The sequence below is a fragment of the Thunnus maccoyii genome, chromosome 16 (assembly GCF_910596095.1).
Source record: "Thunnus maccoyii chromosome 16, fThuMac1.1, whole genome shotgun sequence".
Lineage (NCBI taxonomy): Eukaryota > Metazoa > Chordata > Actinopteri > Scombriformes > Scombridae > Thunnus > Thunnus maccoyii.
The window spans coordinates 894,156-915,739 of record NC_056548.1 but is presented as its reverse complement, the minus strand read 5'-3'; the positions used below and the strand labels follow the sequence as shown (position 1 = coordinate 915,739).

Below are 21,584 nucleotides of genomic sequence, written 5' to 3'. Positions count from 1 at the left end.
ATACTCTAATGTTCTATTACAGATCCTGTATGTTGTGTTTATGTTTATTTAGTAATGTTTTATAGGTTTGGCTGATTGACTTTGAGGTTCTAACGGAGGTTCTGGAAGAGCACTTTGCTCTATTTCAGTAGATGTTCTTCAGGTTCTTCAGGTTGAATGGATTCTACTGTTACATTAGTTAAAATCAGAGGTTCTGTAGGTTCACTGTGTTCCTACAAAGGTTCTGTTAGAGGTTCAGTTCGTTTTAATAGAGAATCAAAAAGTGGTTCCATGGTTGGTTAAAATAAATTTAAAAAGTTCTTATTGGTTGGTTCTAGAAGTTGAACGGTTCTAGGATCTAGAAGTTAGGCAGGTTCAGATGTTCTAAATGTTTCTAACAGTATCTGGAGCTGGTGTGTGTGTGTGTGTGTTTTTGTGTGTGTTTGTACTTAAGTTTTTTTAAAATATAAGTATATACGTTCTATCAGATGTTCTGTGTTTGGTTCTGATAGGGTTTGTCTCTTTTCAGAGGTTCTGGATGTTTAGTTGGTTATAAAAAAAAAAAAGTTCTCTCTCCACAGAGGTTGTGTTGGTTCCAACAGATGTTTCTAACAGATGTAATCTCTCTACAGAGGTTCTGGAAGTTGTGTTGGTTCTAATGTTCTCGCTCCCTGCAGAGGTTCTCACTGACGTTTGTTTGTTTGGTTCTAATAGGTTCTCCCTCTCTGCAGAGGTTCTGGATGCAGGTTGTGTTGGTTCTAACAGATGTTCTCCTTCTCCACAGAGGTTCTAGAGGAGGCTCTGGTGGGTTCTGATCCTGAAGGTCCTTTGTGTGAGCTGCTGTTCTTCTTCCTGTCGGCCATCTTTCAGGCTCTGGACGAGGAGCAGGAGGAGGTGGCTAAAGACCAGGCCGAAGGTCAGACAGGTTCTCTAACATCCCTAACCCTAAACCATCACGACTAAATACCCGACCCCAACTAAACCCTAAACCATCACGACTAAATACCCGACCCGAACTAAACCCTAAACCATCACGACTAAATACCCGACCCGAACTAAACCCTAAACCATCACGACTAAATACCCGACCCCGACTAAACCCTAAACCATCACGACTAAATACCCGACCCCGACTAAACCCTAAACCATCACGACTAAATACCCGACCCCAACTAAACCCTAAACCATCACGACTAAATACCCGACCCCTACTAAACCCTAAACCATCACGACTAAATACCCGACCCCTACTAAACCCTAAACCATCACGACTAAATACCCGACCCCGACTAAACCCTAAACCATCACGACTAAATACCCGACCCCTACTAAACCCTAAACCATCACGACTAAATACCTGACCCCAACTAAACCCTAAACCATCACGACTAAATACCCGACCCCTACTAAACCCTAAACCATCACGACTAAATACCCGACCCCTACTAAACCCTAAACCATCACGACTAAATACCCGACCCCTACTAAACCCTAAACCACCACGACTAAATACCCGACCCCAACTAAACCTAAACCATCACGACTAAATACCCGACCCCAACTAAACCTAAACCATCACGACTAAATACCCGACCCCAACTAAACCCTAAACCACCACGACTAAATACCCGACCCCTACTAAACCCTAAACCATCACGACTAAATACCCGACCCCTACTAAACCCTAAACCATCACGACTAAATACCCGACCCCAACTAAACCTAAACCATCACGACTAAATACCCGACCCCAACTAAACCCTAAACCACCACGACTAAATACCCGACCCCTACTAAACCCTAAACCATCACGACTAAATACCCGACCCCTACTAAACCCTAAACCATCACGACTAAATACCCGACCCCAACTAAACCCTAAACCACCACGACTAAATACCCGACCCCGACTAGTCGTTACCATGGTGTCAAACTGATATTGGTTCTCACAAAGATAGAAAGACCAGCTCACACACCTGAAACTGATACACCTCCTCTAATAGTCTGTATGTGTGTGCGTGTGTTCGTTTGTTTGTGTGTGTGTGCATGTGTGTTTGTGTGTGTGTGTTTGTTTGTTTGTGTGTATGTGTTTGTGTGTGTGTGTGTGTGTGTGTGTGTGTGTGCGCGTGTGTGTTTTTGTGTGTGTATGTGTATGTGTGTTTGTGTGCGCGTGTGTGTTTGTGTGTGTGTGCAGACCTGTCGGAGGCTCTGGACGATGACTCTGATCCCACTCAGTCGGCGCTCAGCGCTGTTGCCTCATTGGCTGCTGCTTGGCCTCAGCTGCATCAGGGCAGCAGTCTGAAGCAGTTGGACCTGGACAGCTGCACGCTGTCAGAAATCCTGCGTCTCTACATCCTGGCGTCTGGCGCCGACTGTAACCACGGCAACGCCAAGTTCCGCTACCAGAAGCAGGGCGGCTTCACTTTGATGGACGACCCGTGTGTGGAGCTGCGATTGGCTGAGCCGGTGCTGCTGAAGAGGCTGTCGTGCACGTCGGTATACGACCTGATGCCAGGTCAGCAACCGACCAATCAGATAGCAGCTGAAATGTCATTGATTGACATCAATCAAGTTATTAAAAGTCAAATGTCGCACTCTGAGGAGGTCAGGGTGTATCAGTATTGATTGATTTAGATGTGTATGAGAGGAGCTAGCCATTGATGTGTATTGCTAGGTATTGATCGGTTATTGATCTGTTATTGTGTGTCTGTTTAGGAGAGAAGCTGCGGATCCTGCAGGCTCTGGTGGGGAAGCTGCTGACGTTGGCGTCCAGCAGAGATCTGATTGAAGACTGTGTGGAGGAGCAGAGAGGCGCCAAACAGGAACTGAGAGAGATCAGAGCTGAACAACACCGCCGCGAGAGAGAGGAGGCCGCACACAGGTACACACACAACATACACAACACAGGTACACACACAACATACACAACACAGGTACACACACAACATACACAACACAGGTACACACACAACATACACAACATACACAACACAGGTACACACACAACATACACAACACAGGTACATACACAACATACACAACACAGGTACACACACAACATACACAACACAGGTACACACACAACATACACAACACAGGTACACACACAACATACACAACACAGGTACATACACAACATACATAACATACACAACACAGGTACACACACAACATACACAACACAGGTACACACACAACATACACAACACAGGTACACACACATGCATACCATCATGCATTACACACATGTGTGTGTGAATGTAAACACAGGCAGCGTAGACATAAGTTGTAACACATACTGAGGTTTAAACACATTTAGGTTTATGCAACAAGAATAAAACATTTGAACTTAAATCCTGATGTGTTGTGCTCCTCCTCTTCCTCCTCCTCTTCCTCCTCCTCTTCCTCCTCTTCTTCTCTCTTTCAGGGTTCGTCTTCGTAAAGAGGAGCGGCTGCGGGAGCAGGAGCAGAGGCTGAAGGAGAAGGAGGAGAAACTGAAGGAACAGGAGGAGAAACTGAAGGAACAGGAAGTGAAGGGAAGACTCCAAACAAACAGGTAGAAGAAGAGTGACGGAGCCGCGAACATTCAGTCGCTGTCTGTTTTACTTCCTGCAGGTCAGATACGGAGTAAATGTCAGCAGTCGAAGTGTAACGAGGTCAAACTAATTAAAAAAATTATTTCATTTGACTTACAGCTCTGCGGGATTTTTGTCTCCCTCTGCTGGCAGTGAGAGTAATTACAAAAACACTGACGTGCTGACATCACAGGCTTCGCTGTAGCCGACGCCGTCGCTACTGTTGTGGCTGTAAAACAGTGGATAAATAGTTTTGAGCGTCACATGACCTCAGTGAAAAGACTCGTCTCACTATCAGAATTTCATCCATTCAGTCTGAAACATTTGGAAAGTCTAGAAGAGCCGCATTCAATTATTTTATTCCCCTTCAAGTTAGCAGAGCGCTAACTGGAATTAGCTGCTCAGCTAAGGAGAGTTTCTAGTGAGCATGCTCAGTATGCATTCATCCAGCCAGTGCAGGGATGTTAAACCCGCCTACATCTGCTGTTTACAGACTAATTCATGTTCCAAGTAAAACCTCTTGTAGAGAATTAAAGCTTCTCTTGCTGTTAATGTGCTATAACACTCTGTCTACTGGGAATGTGATGGTGGCTTGTTAGATTTCCACTGTTCAGTATTAACCTTCATGCTGGTGGTGAGGATGAGACACTGACACTGAGACGTCTGTAGGAGCCCCAGATATTATATAATAATATATATAATCGTCGGGTCTGGTTGTATTTCTTTCTCACAGATGTATGAAAAGGTCTTTAAGCTAGCGGCCCAGACTGGAACCAGATTTGGACAAATCCAGAACATGTGATAAGCTCAACATTTAGTATTTCCTCCGTTGTTCTCTGAGATGACTCAGAGGAGGAGATGCCATCCTTTGAATGGCACCGTCCAGTCTAGATATCACATTCAAGAGGATCCCAATCCAAAGATTCCTCGATCTGACCTCCTACTGGGAGTGATGGGAAGGAAACAAAGTGCTTTTTGACTAGACTATGCACTTGTAAACACTTGAAGAAATGAGATTTAGTCAAGTCATGCTTTCTAACTATGTGCTCAGAAGAAAAGTGATTGTTTTGAAAAAGATCCCTCAGACACTGAACCACTGCAGAGTCTACTGGTGAAGGTGGGAATATCCCAGTAGACACAGCAGGTAACAAAGTGAGCGTCTGTTGATGTTTAAAGTGACCTGAACTGGGACTTCAGGCTTTTGGTTTAGTGGTTTACTGAGGATGTTCCAGCTCTGATAGGAATCTGGTTCCCAGTAGATAACTGGGAGAATGTTGGAAGTCCAGTATGTTGATGCCGATCCCTCCGCCTCCTCCTGTGTCTCTAGATATGATTTAACTTCATAAAGTCGTTGATTAAAGGTTTTACAACAGTTACTGAGACAAAACGAGGAGAATAAACAGGAAACGTTCAAACGTTGTTTGTGTCTGCAGTGAGACTCCTGCTGAACAACACGCTGAGGATGACGAGGAGCCAAATGCTTCATCCAAGAAGAAGATAAAAGGTAAAAAAAAAATAAAGACATGATTGTTTGCTGCGCGTCTGATCTGAACTCTTCTCCTGCACATCACACTTCATTTACCAAATATCTTCTTACAGAGAAACTTCAGACACTAAATATATAAAATATGATCTTATTTTTAAACAGTTTACAAAATGCAACATGTGTTCTAATGATAAATAAACACATAACAGATCATATTACACCTAAATCTTCAAAACGTTTAAAATAGAATCTCTCATCTTCAGCGATTCATTGAGGGTTAACGTCAGTTTCTCAATAAAAACTTGCTCCATATTCATGTCCTCCATCTTCATAATTATGATCATCTTGACAAATTTCATCATCAGTCTGCAGTTGACTCAACAAACCACCTCAGTTCCTGTTCTGAGACCTAAAATAAGCCGAATGTGTGTTAGTTATTTAACACTGGCTTCATATTCAGGTAGTGTTGAGTTATTATCAGCTGCAGCAAACAAACAGGACGATGAGGAAGAAAGTTTGAAAACCAAAGAGCAAGAGAAATATCTGAAACTGAATCTGGAGAGATGTGGTTACAGTAAAGAGAAAGTGTTTTTATACTTCCTCTTTTTTTCTACTGAATCACCAGTTTCTCTTCTCTCCTCCACCTAAAGGCAACCAGAAAGAAAAACAGCAGCCGCAACAGCCGACCTCTGACCCCAAAGCGTCGTCGTCGTCCTGCCCCCCCAGCAGCCTGACTGCAGAGGAGCTGGAGGAAGAGCAGGAGAAGGTCAGAAACACACAGCGGCATCGTTTCCTCTCAGCTTCACACGTCATCATTCAGTAGAAACAGTTTAATATTTATTCAGTCTGCAGATCTTTGTTTTTTTTTACACACAGGACTAGTTTAGTGTGGATGTAATCTGACTATATAAACCTTCATAATAAACTGTTGAGTAACATTTATTTAAATATAATCTGTTCTGTCACCACTGGGATGAAAATACAAACTGTTCTGTTTACTTTGATTTAAACGTTTTCAGGACCTGAAAGGTTCCCAAAACCAAGGCCTGTAAAAATATCTCTGTTCAAATCCTTAATATTATTTCATTTTTATAGAAAACATCTGGGAAGCATTCAGCATTAATGTCTCAACAAGTTTTGTTCCTAACGTCACCAAACTTTGTACGGACAAAATCCACAGTCCTCCTTCTGTGCAAAAACGTATTTCAAAGTTTATCTGAAGCTAATATGAAGCTTCAGCGTCCAAATGAGTCAAATCCAGTAGATATCTTTCAACGTTACAGTCTTTTTAGTGCCAAAGTTCCTCTTTTTGTTACTATACTTCCACCTGCAGCTCAACAGGGAAACACAAAGACTGTAAATGTGTCAGATATCCACTGATATGACTCAGACTGCTGAAGCTGAATAGAAGCTTCACTCAGACTTTTAAAAGCATTGAAGCACATTTGAAGGATGTTTTAATATCCAGTATGAACAGGAGGAATGATTACAGCGAGGAAAACTTTCACTGCTCATATTGGAGACAGACTTAAAAAAAACAGTGAATCTGTCCTTTAACACAAAACAAACCAGTCACGTTAGAATCAGTGATCTGATGGTCTCGCAGGTTCGAGAGCTGCAGGAACGGATCCAGAAGGCGGCGGCCTGCACCTGCCTGCTGCCTCTGGGCAGAGACCGGCTGTACCGCCGCTACTGGCTCCTCCCGTCCGCCTCCGCGCTGTTTGTAGAGGACGACGGCTTCGGCCTGACGGAGGACATGCTGCAGCCGCACCCAAAGCCCGCCCAGGACGCCACAACCAAGATGGAGGATGAGGAGGGCGTCAAGGAGGAGCCAGCTGAGGGAAGGTAGGTCACTCAGAGTTCAGGTAAAGAAGAGCTTCAGTGTTCAGAGAGTTTTCTGACGATGACTGAAACGTCCTCGTTTTCTTTTCTGGATAGTGTCGGCTCTAGCCCCGCCCCCCTCCACACCTGCGGCCCGCCAGTCAACCGTCCCAACCAGTGGTCCTTCTACAGCTCAGTGGAGGAGGTGGATCAGCTGATCGAAGCTCTCAACCCGCGAGGTCACAGAGAGAGCGGCCTGAAGGAGGCGCTGCTGCAGGAGAGAGAGAGACTGCAACACCTGCTGCAGAGCTGCGACAGCAACAAATACAGACACACAGGTACACACACACACACACACACACAGGTACACACACACACACACACACACACACAGGTATACACACACACACACACACACACACACAGGTATACACACACACACACACACACACACAGGTATATACACACACACACACACACACACACAGGTACACGCACACACACACACAGGTACACACACACACACACACACAGGTATACACACACACACACACACACACACAGGTACACACACACACACACAGGTACACACACACACACACACACACAGGTACACACACACACACAGGTACACACACACACACACACAGGTACACACACAGGTACACACACAGGTACACACACACACACAGGTACACACACACACACACACAGGTACACGCACACACACACACAGACACACACACACAGGTACACACACACACACACAGGTACACACACACAGGTACACACACACAGGTACACACACACACACAGGTACACACAGACACACACACACAGGTACACACACACACACACAGGTACACACACACAGGTACACACACACAGGTACACACACACACACAGGTACACACAGACACACACACACAGGTACACACACACACACACAGGTACACACACACAGGTACACACACACACACACACACACAGGTACACACACACACACACACACAGGTACACACACACACACACACACAGGTAAATAAATAGTTCAGGGTGAACACACAAAGGTAACTACAGACTCAAGTATCACACACTTAACCACCTGTAAACAAACAGGTAAACACACGAGTATCACTGTGACGTTTGCAAACACACCTGTGAACACACACCTGTCCTCCTGTCCAGATGATCCAGAGTCATCGCGATCTGTCCCAGAATGCACCGCTGCAGCTGAGACTCTGATGGAGGTCAGACTGAGAGACTTGCTCCTGGACATCGAGGACCGCATCCACCAGGGAACTCTGGGAACTCTGAAGGTACAAACACACACCTGCTGCAGCTGACCTCCCGCACAGCTCAGGTAGAACTCACCTGTCTCCTTCTGTTGGCAGGTGATGGACCGACAGGTGTGGCGCTCAGCGTTGGAAGCAGGAAACTACGAACTGCTGTGTTCTGACGGCAGAGAGAACGGAGGGATGAACGGACGAGTGGAGGCCATGGAGGTGGACTCTGCTCACCTGAGAGCCAGAGACAGGTAGACACAGACATGAGACACGTGGACACAGACATGAGACACGTGGACACAGACATGAGACAGGTAGACACAGACATGAGACACGTGGACACAGACATGAGACACATGGACACAGACATGAGACAGGTAGACACAGACATGAGACACATGGACACAGACATGAGACAGGTAGACACAGACATGAGACACGTGGACACAGACATGAGACAGGTAGACACAGACATGAGACACATGGACACAGACATGAGACAGGTAGACACAGACATGAGACACGTGGACACAGACATGAGACAGGTAGACACAGACATGAGACACATGGACACAGACATGAGACAGGTAGACACAGACATGAGACACGTGGACACAGACATGAGACAGGTAGACACAGACATGAGACAGGTAGACACAGACATGAGACACGTGGACACAGACATGAGACAGGTAGACACAGACATGAGACAGGTAGACACAGACATGAGACACATGGACACAGACATGAGACACGTGGACACAGACATGAGACACGTGGACACAGACATGAGACACATGGACACAGACATGAGACACATGGACACAGACATGAGACACGTGGACACAGACATGAGACACATGGACACAGACATGAGACACGTGGACACAGACATGAGACACATGGACACAGACATGAGACAGGTAGACACAGACATGAGACAGGTAGACACAGACATGAGACACGTGGACACAGACATGAGACAGGTAGACACAGACATGAGACACGTGGACACAGACATGAGACAGGTAGACACAGACATGAGACACATGGACACAGACATGAGACAGGTAGACACAGACATGAGACACGTGGACACAGACATGAGACAGGTAGACACAGACATGAGACAGGTAGACACAGACATGAGACACGTGGACACAGACATGAGACAGGTAGACACAGACATGAGACAGGTAGACACAGACATGAGACACATGGACACAGACATGAGACACGTGGACACAGACATGAGACACGTGGACACAGACATGAGACACATGGACACAGACATGAGACACATGGACACAGACATGAGACACGTGGACACAGACATGAGACACATGGACACAGACATGAGACACGTGGACACAGACATGAGACACATGGACACAGACATGAGACAGGTAGACACAGACATGAGACAGGTAGACACAGACATGAGACACGTGGACACAGACATGAGACAGGTAGAGAGACGGGTAGAAGCTGCTTCCAGGTAGATAGTATTGATTGATTTAATCAGGTGACTCATCTCTTATTGATCCCAGTTCTTCTTCTGTTATCTGTATTCAGGTAGTTTGACTCTTTCATCAGATGAAATGACAAACATCAGCTGATCGCTTCACGTCAGTTTCAGCTTTTATTCATATGTGGAGTTCTGTTCACAAACCTTCTTGTTTCAACACCAGGAAACGTCCTGAATGACGACTAAAGATAAAACCATCAATATATAGGAGTGAAAGCAACATATTAACTTACCAATACTTTAGATGTTTTACAAACTGTGTCTCAGATAAATGAAAAACAAAGTAAACCAGTGACATGTGCAGTAGATTATATCTGTCATGAAACATCATCTACATGGAGATACGGTGACATGTTGATTATTGTACCAGTTTAACAGAATAATCTTATTGCTGCTCTGGTTCCCAGTTAATCAGCTCGAGTTTTATAAACTGTCATTTGAAAACTGAACCCAAAATAGTTTTGATGAAGAACTGGAGAACAAATAAAATGCTGCTGACTGCCAGTAGTTTCACACATCACAGTCAGTTTAAATGATTCCTGAACAGAGATAATAGATAATAAAATAAATAGATGCTGTTTGTTGTTTGCAGCTGAAATACATTTTGAAAGTTTGCAGCGTTCACTGTGTTTTTATTTCTCCTCAAACAAATGAATACAAATACATTTATAAAGATGACAAAGACACTTGAACTTACTGTTTAATGTGTTTAAATATCTAAAACTCTTCCAGCAGAACCTGAAGCTTTTTACCAGCAGTAGTTCACACTAACTGCAGCTAGAGGGCGCAGTTGTCGTGTATGTTTTTAACCCTCCTGGACAAACATCCTGCTTCCTGTTGGTCTTCCTCTTCCCCTGTATGTGTCCTGTGTATTTATTATAAACTGTACGTCGTGTTTCAGGCTGCAGGAGCTGAAGTCTGACGGCGTCGCGGCCGCCTGCAGCAGCGGCAGCGGGACTCCGCAGGCCGTCAGCAGCTCGGTACGAATCCTGGCTCAGGCTCTGGTTCACATCGAGCAAGGCATCGAGAGGCGCTTCCTCAAAGCTCCGCTGGGTGAGTCTCACACTCCGGGGCCTGGAAAAGTCTGGAAACAGCCTGGAAAAGTCTGGAAACAGCCTGGAAAAGTCTAGGAGGGAGAATCTGAACTGACTGAAAACAGAAAATAAAAGCACTGATCGCTGAGACGATGGAAACATGTCTGGAGGTTTTATATGTGCAGTGTGACTGTGTATTATTTTATCAATAACATCTGTTTCCTCCTCCTGCAGGTGAGGAAGACTCAAAGAAAGACCAAAAGATGAAGAAGAACAAGAAGAAAGATGAGGACCAGGCCAGTGATGGTACGACTGTGTAGAGTTCAACATTCAGCACTTTGAGAGTTTCTGTCTCGTCATATTCTGATCACTGCGTGTCTCTGTGTGTGTCTCTGTGTGTGTCTCTGTTTGTGTCTCTGTGTGTGTCTCTGTGTGTGTCTCTGTGTGTGTCTCTGCTTGTGTCTCTGTTTGTGTCTCTGTTTGTGTCTCTGTTTGTGTCTCTGTGTGTGTCTCTGCTTGTGTCTCTGTTTGTGTCTCTGTTTGTGTCTCTGTGTGTGTCTCTGCTTGTGTCTCTGTGTGTGTCTCTGTGTGTGTCTCTGTGTGTGTCTCTGCTTGTGTCTCTGTTTGTGTCTCTGTTTGTGTCTCTGCTTGTGTCTCTGTGTGTGTCTCTGCTTGTGTCTCTGCTTGTGTCTCTGTTTGTGTCTCTGCTTGTGTCTCTGTTTGTGTCTCTGTTTGTGTCTCTGTTTGTGTCTCTGTTTGTGTCTCTGCTTGTGTCTCTGTGTGTGTCTCTGCTTGTGTCTCTGCGTGTGTCTCTGTGTGTGTCTCTGTGTGTGTCTCTGTGTGTGTCTCTGCTTGTGTCTCTGTTTGTGTCTCTGTTTGTGTCTCTGCTTGTGTCTCTGTTTGTGTCTCTGTTTGTGTCTCTGCTTGTGTCTCTGTTTGTGTCTCTGTTTGTGTCTCTGTGTGTGTCTCTGCTTGTGTCTCTGTTTGTGTCTCTGTTTGTGTCTCTGTTTGTGTCTCTGTTTGTGTCTCTGCTTGTGTCTCTGTGTGTGTCTCTGTTTGTGTCTCTGCTTGTGTCTCTGTTTGTGTCTCTGCTTGTGTCTCTGTTTGTGTCTCTGCTTGTGTCTCTGCTTGTGTCTCTGTTTGTGTCTCTGCTTGTGTCTCTGCGTGTGTCTCTGTTTGTGTCTCTGCTTGTGTCTCTGTTTGTGTCTCTGCTTGTGTCTCTGTTTGTGTCTCTGTTTGTGTCTCTGCTTGTGTCTCTGTTTGTGTCTCTGCTTGTGTCTCTGTTTGTGTCTCTGCTTGTGTCTCTGCGTGTGTCTCTGTTTGTGTCTCTGCTTGTGTCTCTGCTTGTGTCTCTGCTTGTGTCTCTGTTTGTGTCTCTGTTTGTGTCTCTGTGTGTGTCTCTGTTTGTGTCTCTGTTTGTGTCTCTGTGTGTGTCTCTGTTTGTGTCTCTGTTTGTGTCTCTGCTTGTGTCTCTGCTTGTGTCTCTGTTTGTGTCTCTGTTTGTGTCTCTGCTTGTGTCTCTGTTTGTGTCTCTGTTTGTGTCTCTGTTTGTGTCTCTGTGTGTGTCTCTGTTTGTGTCTCTGTTTGTGTCTCTGTTTGTGTCTCTGTGTGTGTCTCTGTTTGTGTCTCTGTTTGTGTCTCTGTGTGTGTCTCTGTTTGTGTCTCTGCTTGTGTCTCTGTTTGTGTCTCTGCTTGTGTCTCTGTGTGTGTCTCTGCTTGTGTCTCTGCTTGTGTCTCTGCTTGTGTCTCTGTGTGTGTCTCTGCTTGTGTCTCTGTTTGTGTCTCTGCTTGTGTCTCTGTTTGTGTCTCTGCTTGTGTCTCTGCTTGTGTCTCTGCTTGTGTCTCTGTGTGTGTCTCTGCTTGTGTCTCTGTTTGTGTCTCTGTTTGTGTCTCTGCTTGTGTCTCTGTTTGTGTCTCTGCTTGTGTCTCTGTTTGTGTCTCTGTTTGTGTCTCTGCTTGTGTCTCTGTTTGTGTCTCTGCTTGTGTCTCTGCTTGTGTCTCTGCTTGTGTCTCTGCTTGTGTCTCTGCTTGTGTCTCTGTTTGTGTCTCTGCTTGTGTCTCTGCTTGTGTCTCTGCTTGTGTCTCTGTTTGTGTCTCTGCTTGTGTCTCTGTTTGTGTCTCTGCTTGTGTCTCTGCTTGTGTCTCTGCTTGTGTCTCTGTGTGTGTCTCTGCTTGTGTCTCTGTTTGTGTCTCTGTTTGTGTCTCTGCTTGTGTCTCTGTTTGTGTCTCTGCTTGTGTCTCTGTTTGTGTCTCTGCTTGTGTCTCTGCTTGTGTCTCTGTTTGTGTCTCTATTTGTGTCTCTGCTTGTGTCTCTGTTTGTGTCTCTGTTTGTGTCTCAGACGGCAGTGACAGCGGTCGAGTCATAAAGACGGTGTTGGAGCGATGGAGGGAGTCTCTGCAGTCCTGCTCCAGTCTGTCTCAGGTTATTATTTCCAGCTCATCATTGATCATTGAATGTGTTTACCTGCTCAGCAGCGTCCTGGTGATGATCATCACGATGTGTTCTGCACAAGCCTCCTTGTTTTCTGATCTGCTTCCATCCGCTTCCTCTGACGTGTAGAACATTAATTCCACCTGGAAGGTTTTTGGCATCGCTGAGCTGTAGCAGGCTCATAGACGTATACTCTTATTAAAATATGAACATTTATCTCCATCCTGCGGTCAAAGTTGTTTGAGTAACACAAGGAGAAAATTCACTTTGGTTTGGTTTGAACACAGAATTAGAGTCATAATAACAATTCTCATTAAAAACCTGGAACCAACAAATCTTTTTGCATTTTTGCTTAAAAAAAAAAACTGAAACGATTAATTGATTATCATATTAGTTCTCCATTAATATTCCTTTCATCAACTAATTGATTAATTGACCAACTGTTTGAGCTCTAATCGATACACATCCCTGCAGAGCAACAGTCCGAGATGTTTACCTGTCACAGCAGGTGTGTGTGTGTGTATGTGTGTGTGTATTGTGTGTATTGTGTGATTAACTTGTGTGTGTGTATCACTTGTGTTCAGGTGTTTGTCCACCTGTCCAGTCTGGAGCGCAGCGTCCTCTGGTCTCGCTCCGTCCTCAACGCTCGCTGTCGCATCTGCAGACGCAAAGGAGACGCCGACAACATGCTGCTGTGTGACGGCTGTGACAGAGGACATCACACCCACTGTCTGAGACCCCGCCTCAAGGTACGCACGCACACACACACACACACACACACACACACACACACACACACACACACACACACACACACACACACACACACACCTGGACCACCACGTCCTCGCTTCACATCCAGCCGAGGTGTTGGACGGTGTTGGATATCGTCTCTGGCTGGCTGTCGGGACACGTTTTCATCTATAAACTACAGTCAGACGTTGATTCTGCTGCAGGAAGCTGTTTAATACTTTTTATTGGAGTTTCAGTCGACAGCAGACACTTTGACTGCTGCAGCTACAGGAAGCTCCTCCACTCACTGTAGACAAGAGGAGAGATCAGAGAAAACTGATATTTACTTCAATTCATTTATCCAGTCACTCATTTTCTGCTGTTTATCTGCTTTCAGGTCATATTCATTTAATTATATCATTATGAATTATTGTTATATACAGCTGGGAAGTACTGAAAAAAATGTGATCTAATAATAAATTATTCTAAGTCTCGTCCATCATAGTTTGATCCTTCACCAGTATGATGCTTGAACCAGTATGAAATTGTCTTCTATGTGGTGTTAAAAAGGTCTGAGTTCAGTAAAACCCTGATAACGTGTACCGACAGCACGGTAAACAACAGAGACCAGTAAATAAATAAAAAAGCTGTTCCTTTAACAATCAGAAGCTTTCAAAAGAGGAATTTGACGTGTGGTCGGTTATATCTGCATAAAGAGTTCAGGATGGTTGTGATTGTATCCGTCCTTTATATTTACCAGTTTCTATTTTGTGTTATTCTCGTGTGTTATTGTGATGCATTTTCCTGCAGATGTGACGTCGTCTTGTAGGTGTTTGTCCACAAACTGCAACAAGCCACCAGAGAGAAAAATCCTAATGTTAAATGTAGATTTCTGTTAAAACCCAACTAACTCAAACCAAACAACAGTCGACTGTAACTGAACCTATTCTGCAGCTGTTTACAGTAAAAGTGTTTAACTGTTAGTTCTTTTATTGTGAAGCAGCTGCAGGAACAGCAGAGTCTGTGTTAGCAACATGCTAACATGCTAACGCTACGTTTACCGTCTCTGTGTGTCTCAGTCGGTTCCAGAGGGGGACTGGTTCTGTCCAGACTGTCGACCCAAACAGAGATCCAGCCGCGTCCCGTCCCGTCAGCGCTCCTCTATCGACGAGGAGGAGGAGGAGGTGGAGGATGACGAACAGGAAGAGGAGGAGGAAGAGTCTGAGGAGGAAGAGGAGGAGTCAGAAGAAGAGGAGGAGTCTGAGGAGGAGGAGGAGGAAGAAGTGGTAGTGAGGTAAGTGTGGAAATATTTCAACCTCGTCCAGCTGCGCTGAGATCAGTCTTAAACAGCAGCTCCTCTTCCTCTGTCTGCAGCGCCAAGAAGAGCCAGGCCCCGCCCCCCAAAGGCAAGAGTCAACAGGCCACGCCCAAAGGGCAACAGGCCACGCCCAAAGGTCAGCAAGTCACGCCCAAAGGTCAACAGGCCACGCCCAAGAACAACGTTGCTTCAGCAGGGAAAAACTCGTCCGCCTCCAAGTCAGTGTCTGTTGTACAACTGTCCATATAGTCTTTTAAGCATCGTTCCCAGTTCACCCAGTTCACTGATTCCATCCAATCACAGGTCCTCAGGGAAAAAGGCCACGCCTCCTACATCCAAGGCTAACACGGCGTCCGGCAGTAAAGCTCCACCACGCGCCGGGAGTCGGATCAGCGCCCGCCTGAGCCACGAGATCCTGCCACCGAACGGCAACACCAGAACCTCACCTGGTCAGAGCGAGACCCGCAAGAGGCCGCCGACAGGTAAACAAACAAACTACTGACCGTAAACACCCGCCGACAGGTAAACAAACTACTGACCGTAAACACCCGCCGACAGGTAAACAAACTACTGACCGTAAACACCCGCCGACAGGTAAACAAACAAACTACTGACCGTAAACACCCGCCGACAGGTAAACAAACTACTGACCGTAAACACCCGCCGACAGGTAAACAAACAAACTACTGACCGTAAACAAACAAACTACTGACTGTAAACAAACAAACTACTGACTGTAAACACCCGCCGACAGGTATACAAACAAACTACTGACTGTAAACATCCGCCGACAGGTAAACAAACAAACTACTGACCGTAAACACCCGCCGACAGGTAAACAAACAAACTACTGACTGTAAACATCCGCCGACAGGTAAACAAACAAACTACTGACCGTAAACAAACAAACTACTGACCGTAAACACCCGCCGACAGGTAAACAAACAAACTACTGACCGTAAACAAACAAACTACTGACCGTAAACACCCGCCGACAGGTAAACAAACAAACTACTGACCGTAAACAAACAAACTACTGACCGTAAACACCCGCCGACAGGTAAACAAACAAACTACTGACCGTAAACACCCGCCGACAGGTAAACAAACAAACTACTGACCGTAAACACCCGCCGACAGGTAAACAAACAAACTACTGGCCGTAAACACCCGCCGACAGGTAAACAAACAAACTACTGGCCGTAAACACCCGCCGACAGGTAAACAAACAAACTACTGACCGCAAACAAACAAACTACTGACTGTAAACACCCGCCGACAGGTAAACAAACAAACTACTGACTGTAAACATCCGCCGACAGGTAAACAAACAAACTACTGACCGTAAACACCCGCCGACAGGTAAACAAACAAACTACTGACTGTAAACATCCGCCGACAGGTAAACAAACAAACTACTGACCGTAAACACCCGCCGACAGGTAAACAAACAAACTACTGACTGTAAACACCCGCCGACAGGTAAACAAACAAACTACTGGCCGTAAACACCCGCCGACAGGTAAACAAACAAACTACTGACTGTAAACATCCGCCGACAGGTAAACAAACAAACTACTGACCGTAAACACCCGCCGACAGGTAAAAAACAAACTACTGACCGTAAACAAACAAACTACTGACTGTAAACATCCGCCGACAGGTAAACAAACAAACTACTGACCGTAAACACCCGCCGACAGGTAAACAAACAAACTACTGACTGTAAACACCCGCCGACAGGTAAACAAACAAACTACTGACCGTAAACACCCGCCGACAGGTAAACAAACAAACTACTGACCGTAAACACCCGCCGACAGGTAAACAAACAAACTACTGACCGTAAACACCCGCCGACAGGTAAACAAACAAACTACTGACTGTAAACACCCGCCGACAGGTAAACAAACAAACTACTGGCCGTAAACACCCGCCGACAGGTAAACAAACAAACTACTGACTGTAAACATCCGCCGACAGGTAAACAAACTACTGACTGTAAACACTAGCCGACAGGTAAACAAACTACTACTGATAAACACTAATAAACATCAGTAACATCTCTCCTCTGCTCCTCCTCCAGACGTGACCCCCCCTTCTAAACCCTCCAAACCCGTCCTCCCCGTCCTCCCTCCTGCCTCCTCTTCCTCCTCCTCGACCTCCTCATCCAGCCGCCGCTCCTCAGGGAGGAACCACGGCGTCCACGAGCTGTCGGCCTGCGAGCAGCTGACGGTGGAGCTCGTCAGACACGAAGACAGCTGGCCCTTCATGAAGCTGGTGTCCAGGACTCAGGTACTCAAACATAAACACACACAGGTAATATTCACCTGTTTGTGGAGCTGCATCGTCTGTAACTCACCTGTCTGTCTACCTGTCTGTAGGTTCCTGACTACTATGACATCATCAAGAAGCCGATCGCTCTCAGCACCATCAGAGAGAAAGTCAACAACTGTGAATATCAGACAGCAGGTGAGGAAACACACTGATCAGATTCTTTATTAGAGGTTTTTTTTTCAGGCTTCAGGTTCTTAAATGTGGATCTTTAATCTTCTGCTTTTCTTCCGCTGTAGTAAACTGACAGTTTAAAACCCAAAAATATTCAGACAAAACCAGACAACCTGAAATGACGTCACCTTGTGTTCTCGGATATTGTGATGACATGTTTCACTGTTTCCAGATGATCAATAGATTGTTTCATGATTATTAAGAAAATAATTTAGTGCAGTTTTGTCAGTTTTTCCTTCCAGAGCTGCAACTAACTTACATCCTCCTGTCTGTCTCTCTGTCTGTCTGTCTCTCCCCACATCTGTCTGTCTCTCTCCACGTCTGTCTGTCTTTCCCCACATCTGTCTGTCTCTCCCCACATCTGTCTGTCTCTCCCCACGTCTGTCTGTCTTTCCCCACATCTGTCTGTCTCTCCCCACATCTGTCTGTCTCTCCCCACATCTGTCTGTCTCTCCCCATGCTTCCCGTCTGTCTCCCGTCTGTCTGTCTGTCTGTCTCTGTCTCCAGGTGAGTACATCTCGGACGTGGAGTTGATGTTCTCTAACTGTCTTCAGTATAATCCTCGTCACACTAACGAGGCGAAGGCCGGTCACCGTCTGCAGCAGTTCTTCCACTCGGAGCTCGGCAGACTCGGCCTGTCAGAGCGCGGCGCCGCCCCGCCTGCCAAGCGCTCCCGACACTGAACCAAACACACCCCCTGACCTCACCGCCGTCCACTCCGCTGTGTTCTGATTGGTCCAGGGACTGGAAGTGGGCCGGACGTAGAAGCTGCCATCGTTTCCCTCCTGATAGACTTACTCCTTCGTGACCTCTGACCCCTGTAGACCTGTCAGCCACAGTGGTCTGAATCAATCAAAATGTCTGAAACGCTTCATCAGAAGAGTTTAAAGGGACTGCGGGGGTCAAAGGTCATGAAGTTCAATGTTAAAAAGGTTCACCAGGAACATTTAATTAATGATAAAACCAGTTAAAGTTAGATTCAGGTGCAACTGAGCTCACCTGAGACACAGTTACATCTTTCATTATGTTTATAGAGCTCCGCCCCTCTCACCTGATCACCTGATCACCTGATCAGAAACTCGTTAAAAAAAACAAAACTTGTGTAAAAATGTTGCAGCTACTGAGAGTTCATAAAAACGTAGTAAATTCCTGTCTGTCTTGACGCCTTTGACCTCCGACCTGCTGACGTTCAGGGCATTCGTTTTCCCGTCTGCGTGGACAGACGGCGGACATGCAGCAGACATGTTGGACACACATTCCTGTGGTGCTGTAGGACCGTAGAGACGTAGACAGTTTTCATCTGATGTTTTCTCTTCATTCAGAAAAAAGCAAAAACCACTAAAACAACTTCAGCTTTGCACTGACAATTAAAGAAAAAATCAAATCAGGCCGTTTGTGTTTTGCTCAGGGACAAAAGATTTTGATTTGAATGAGAAGATATTTTCTAACAGTGCTCGCTGGTTTTTTACTGAAGCAGAGCGGCCGCGGCGTTCAGGCTCATCGTCACGTAGCTATGGAAGTCTGGTGCTGCCCAAAATTAAAATAAAGTGGGAAAAATGGACTGTTTTCATTTTCATACCGGCAGACTGTGCATCCTCAACTGGAACATTAAATAGCACATTAAACTTCATTTATGTCCAGAGTTTTTAGCTCGTTTCTATTAAGTCACAAAATTAATTTTCTTCAAAAACGACAGAAATCTGAGCAGAAAGTCTGTTTATTAATTTCATTCTCAAGTTTAAGCTGAACATTTTCTGCTGATGTGAAACTGAAAAGTCCGTTTTACATTCAGTTTTTTTACAGGATACTGATTTGAATTCATATTTAAATGTGAAAAAAACAACTTTCCCACAGAGTTAATCCCTCGTACTCACTTCACTAGAGACATTTAAAACTCATTGATCATATCATCTGTTTCTATTTGATCTGACACACTTGTCAAAGTAGATTTTATATTAGTTGTTCCCAGTGAATTTTTTCCAATATCAAAATAAAATCTATATATTAACCGTGAGGCCCAAAAGTCTGAGACCACGTTCCTGAATGTGGACTTGTTCTCAGACTGTTTATTTTGTCAAACATGATGCGCACAAAACAGAAAATACACTTCAATGAAATCTGAAGAGTTCGTTTTTATTTCAGCCGCTGCAGACTTCCAAAGTTCTCGCTCTGATTCTCTTTTATCTCAGGGTATCAAACTGTTAACGAGTTCACCAATTAACACACAGCTCCTCCTCCAAAGGTGGCCCCTCCCTCTAAATGCCCAGGCCACGCCCCATTTCTGCCCTCAATTAAAATAAATTATCCTGAGAAAATTAAAGATTGTGAGATGAAGGTTTGTAACAGGAATTAAACGCTTCACTAAACTAATGATCTGAACAGATAAACATCAACACAACGAGCGTTTTATATCTGGAGGAAACAGTTAAATCTCAAAATTCATAGTCAGTTATAGTGTCTGTCAGGAACATTGACAATAATGAATTAAAAACAGAGTTGTGATCTCAGGACAAACAAGATATCACATGTTAAATTTAATTCATTCATGATCTCAAACAGTTTGTTAGCTGGAGGATGATGAAGACCTGGAAATGTTTTTGGAAACACTTTTATTGTTTCTCTTTGTGAGAGTGATGCTCATGTTCAGATGGATGTTAATCTCATGGCTGTCAGGATGCAGTTAGCTTAGCTTAGTTTAGCATAGCATAGCATAAAGACTGGAAGCGGAGGGAAACAGCTAGCCTCACTGATTAACACTTTTAACTCCAGCTCACAGACATTAGATTTAATATCCATCTGAACATTTAAGGCTCTAAGATGAAGAGAATAAAGAGCGATTCCCAAAACATCGAACTGTTCCTTTAAAGACGTGAGCCGCCGTGGCCTCTCTGGACTCGTAGTTTTTTGTATTTTGACTACTATTTCCCGCTTTAGGCTGTTTGTTTGACGTTCAGCTGAGATGTTAGTGTGAGTGTAGCAGCTCTGTCACTCAGTGTTTGTTTGTTTGTTTGTTTGTTGATGGAGGTCGGCTGTAGACACTACACTGGAGCCGCTGCAGCCTTCCTTCCCTCCTCTTCTGCTGCGTATTTATTTAGTTGAAGTCTCTGCGTTGTCTTTATTTATGACTGATTGATCCTCTGATAGACGCCTTCTGCCTCCTGACGCTCTCTAACCTGTCTGTTGTTGTTCTAATGTAAAAATAAATTGACTTTTTATAACCGACTGCTGCCTTGAGTCGCTTTATGTTGACATTTCAGAGAATCAAAGCTCACAAACACTGATACAGACTCTACAGGCTTCCAGCACTGGTTCAGAGTGATGAGGACACATTTAAAAATTCAGTATCTCAACTTGTTTATGCAGTGACATCAGACGGGAACTCTGATCCTGAATCTGTTTATCAAACTTTTAAAAATGAAACTTCAGAAATCAATTAAAAAACCACTGAGGAGTAATGGTTGGTTAATGGTTCAGCCCTACTGGATTATACATATTACCATTTACAGAATATACATATAACATGTCACGACTGATGATAAGTTTTGTACAATCGTGTCAAATGATTCACATGTTCAAACACTTCCAAATGAAATATGATTGTTTTTTTTATTCTAAAATTAACTAAGTTATGTTATTCTGTAAAGCATATCATTTTAATTATTTATAGCTTTTTAAAGTTGTGTGAAGTCTTTAATATCTTCAGAATCTAATACTGTACCTACGAGTTTGTGTCTGAACGCAGCACGATGCAACACAAAGTTCACTCACATTCATTTTATTTGGGACACCAGTGAATCACTTCGCAAGGCATTGTGGGATTCCAGGTGACACGGCACCGACCGGCGGCGAGGGGCAACAGCTGAAAAATTTCAACTTTATGCAAATG

The 21,584-nt window shown here is 44.8% G+C and overlaps 1 protein-coding gene across 4 annotated transcripts in view; it reads left to right on the top strand.

Moving 5' to 3' along the window:
* baz1a (bromodomain adjacent to zinc finger domain, 1A) overlaps nucleotides 1-20,920 on the top strand; it is a 29,979-nt gene extending 9,059 nt beyond the window's left edge. For all 4 annotated transcript variants that reach the window (XM_042389044.1, XM_042389041.1, XM_042389042.1 and 1 more), the window contains exons 11-30: nucleotides 764-895; nucleotides 2,174-2,494; nucleotides 2,695-2,860; nucleotides 3,407-3,535; nucleotides 4,988-5,058; nucleotides 5,691-5,806; nucleotides 6,647-6,885; nucleotides 6,979-7,199; nucleotides 8,050-8,180; nucleotides 8,256-8,398; nucleotides 10,577-10,728; nucleotides 10,944-11,015; nucleotides 13,049-13,131; nucleotides 13,725-13,889; nucleotides 14,952-15,166; nucleotides 15,247-15,408; nucleotides 15,494-15,672; nucleotides 17,277-17,485; nucleotides 17,575-17,662; nucleotides 18,206-20,920. In XM_042389044.1, the coding sequence (XP_042244978.1) occupies nucleotides 764-895; nucleotides 2,174-2,494; nucleotides 2,695-2,860; nucleotides 3,407-3,535; nucleotides 4,988-5,058; nucleotides 5,691-5,806; nucleotides 6,647-6,885; nucleotides 6,979-7,199; nucleotides 8,050-8,180; nucleotides 8,256-8,398; nucleotides 10,577-10,728; nucleotides 10,944-11,015; nucleotides 13,049-13,131; nucleotides 13,725-13,889; nucleotides 14,952-15,166; nucleotides 15,247-15,408; nucleotides 15,494-15,672; nucleotides 17,277-17,485; nucleotides 17,575-17,662; nucleotides 18,206-18,381 (3,170 nt within the window). In that variant the 3' untranslated portion in view covers nucleotides 18,382-20,920. The remainder of the gene's footprint in view (nucleotides 1-763; nucleotides 896-2,173; nucleotides 2,495-2,694; nucleotides 2,861-3,406; nucleotides 3,536-4,987; nucleotides 5,059-5,690; nucleotides 5,807-6,646; nucleotides 6,886-6,978; nucleotides 7,200-8,049; nucleotides 8,181-8,255; nucleotides 8,399-10,576; nucleotides 10,729-10,943; nucleotides 11,016-13,048; nucleotides 13,132-13,724; nucleotides 13,890-14,951; nucleotides 15,167-15,246; nucleotides 15,409-15,493; nucleotides 15,673-17,276; nucleotides 17,486-17,574; nucleotides 17,663-18,205) is intronic.
* Nucleotides 20,921-21,584: the final 664 nt, after the last annotated feature.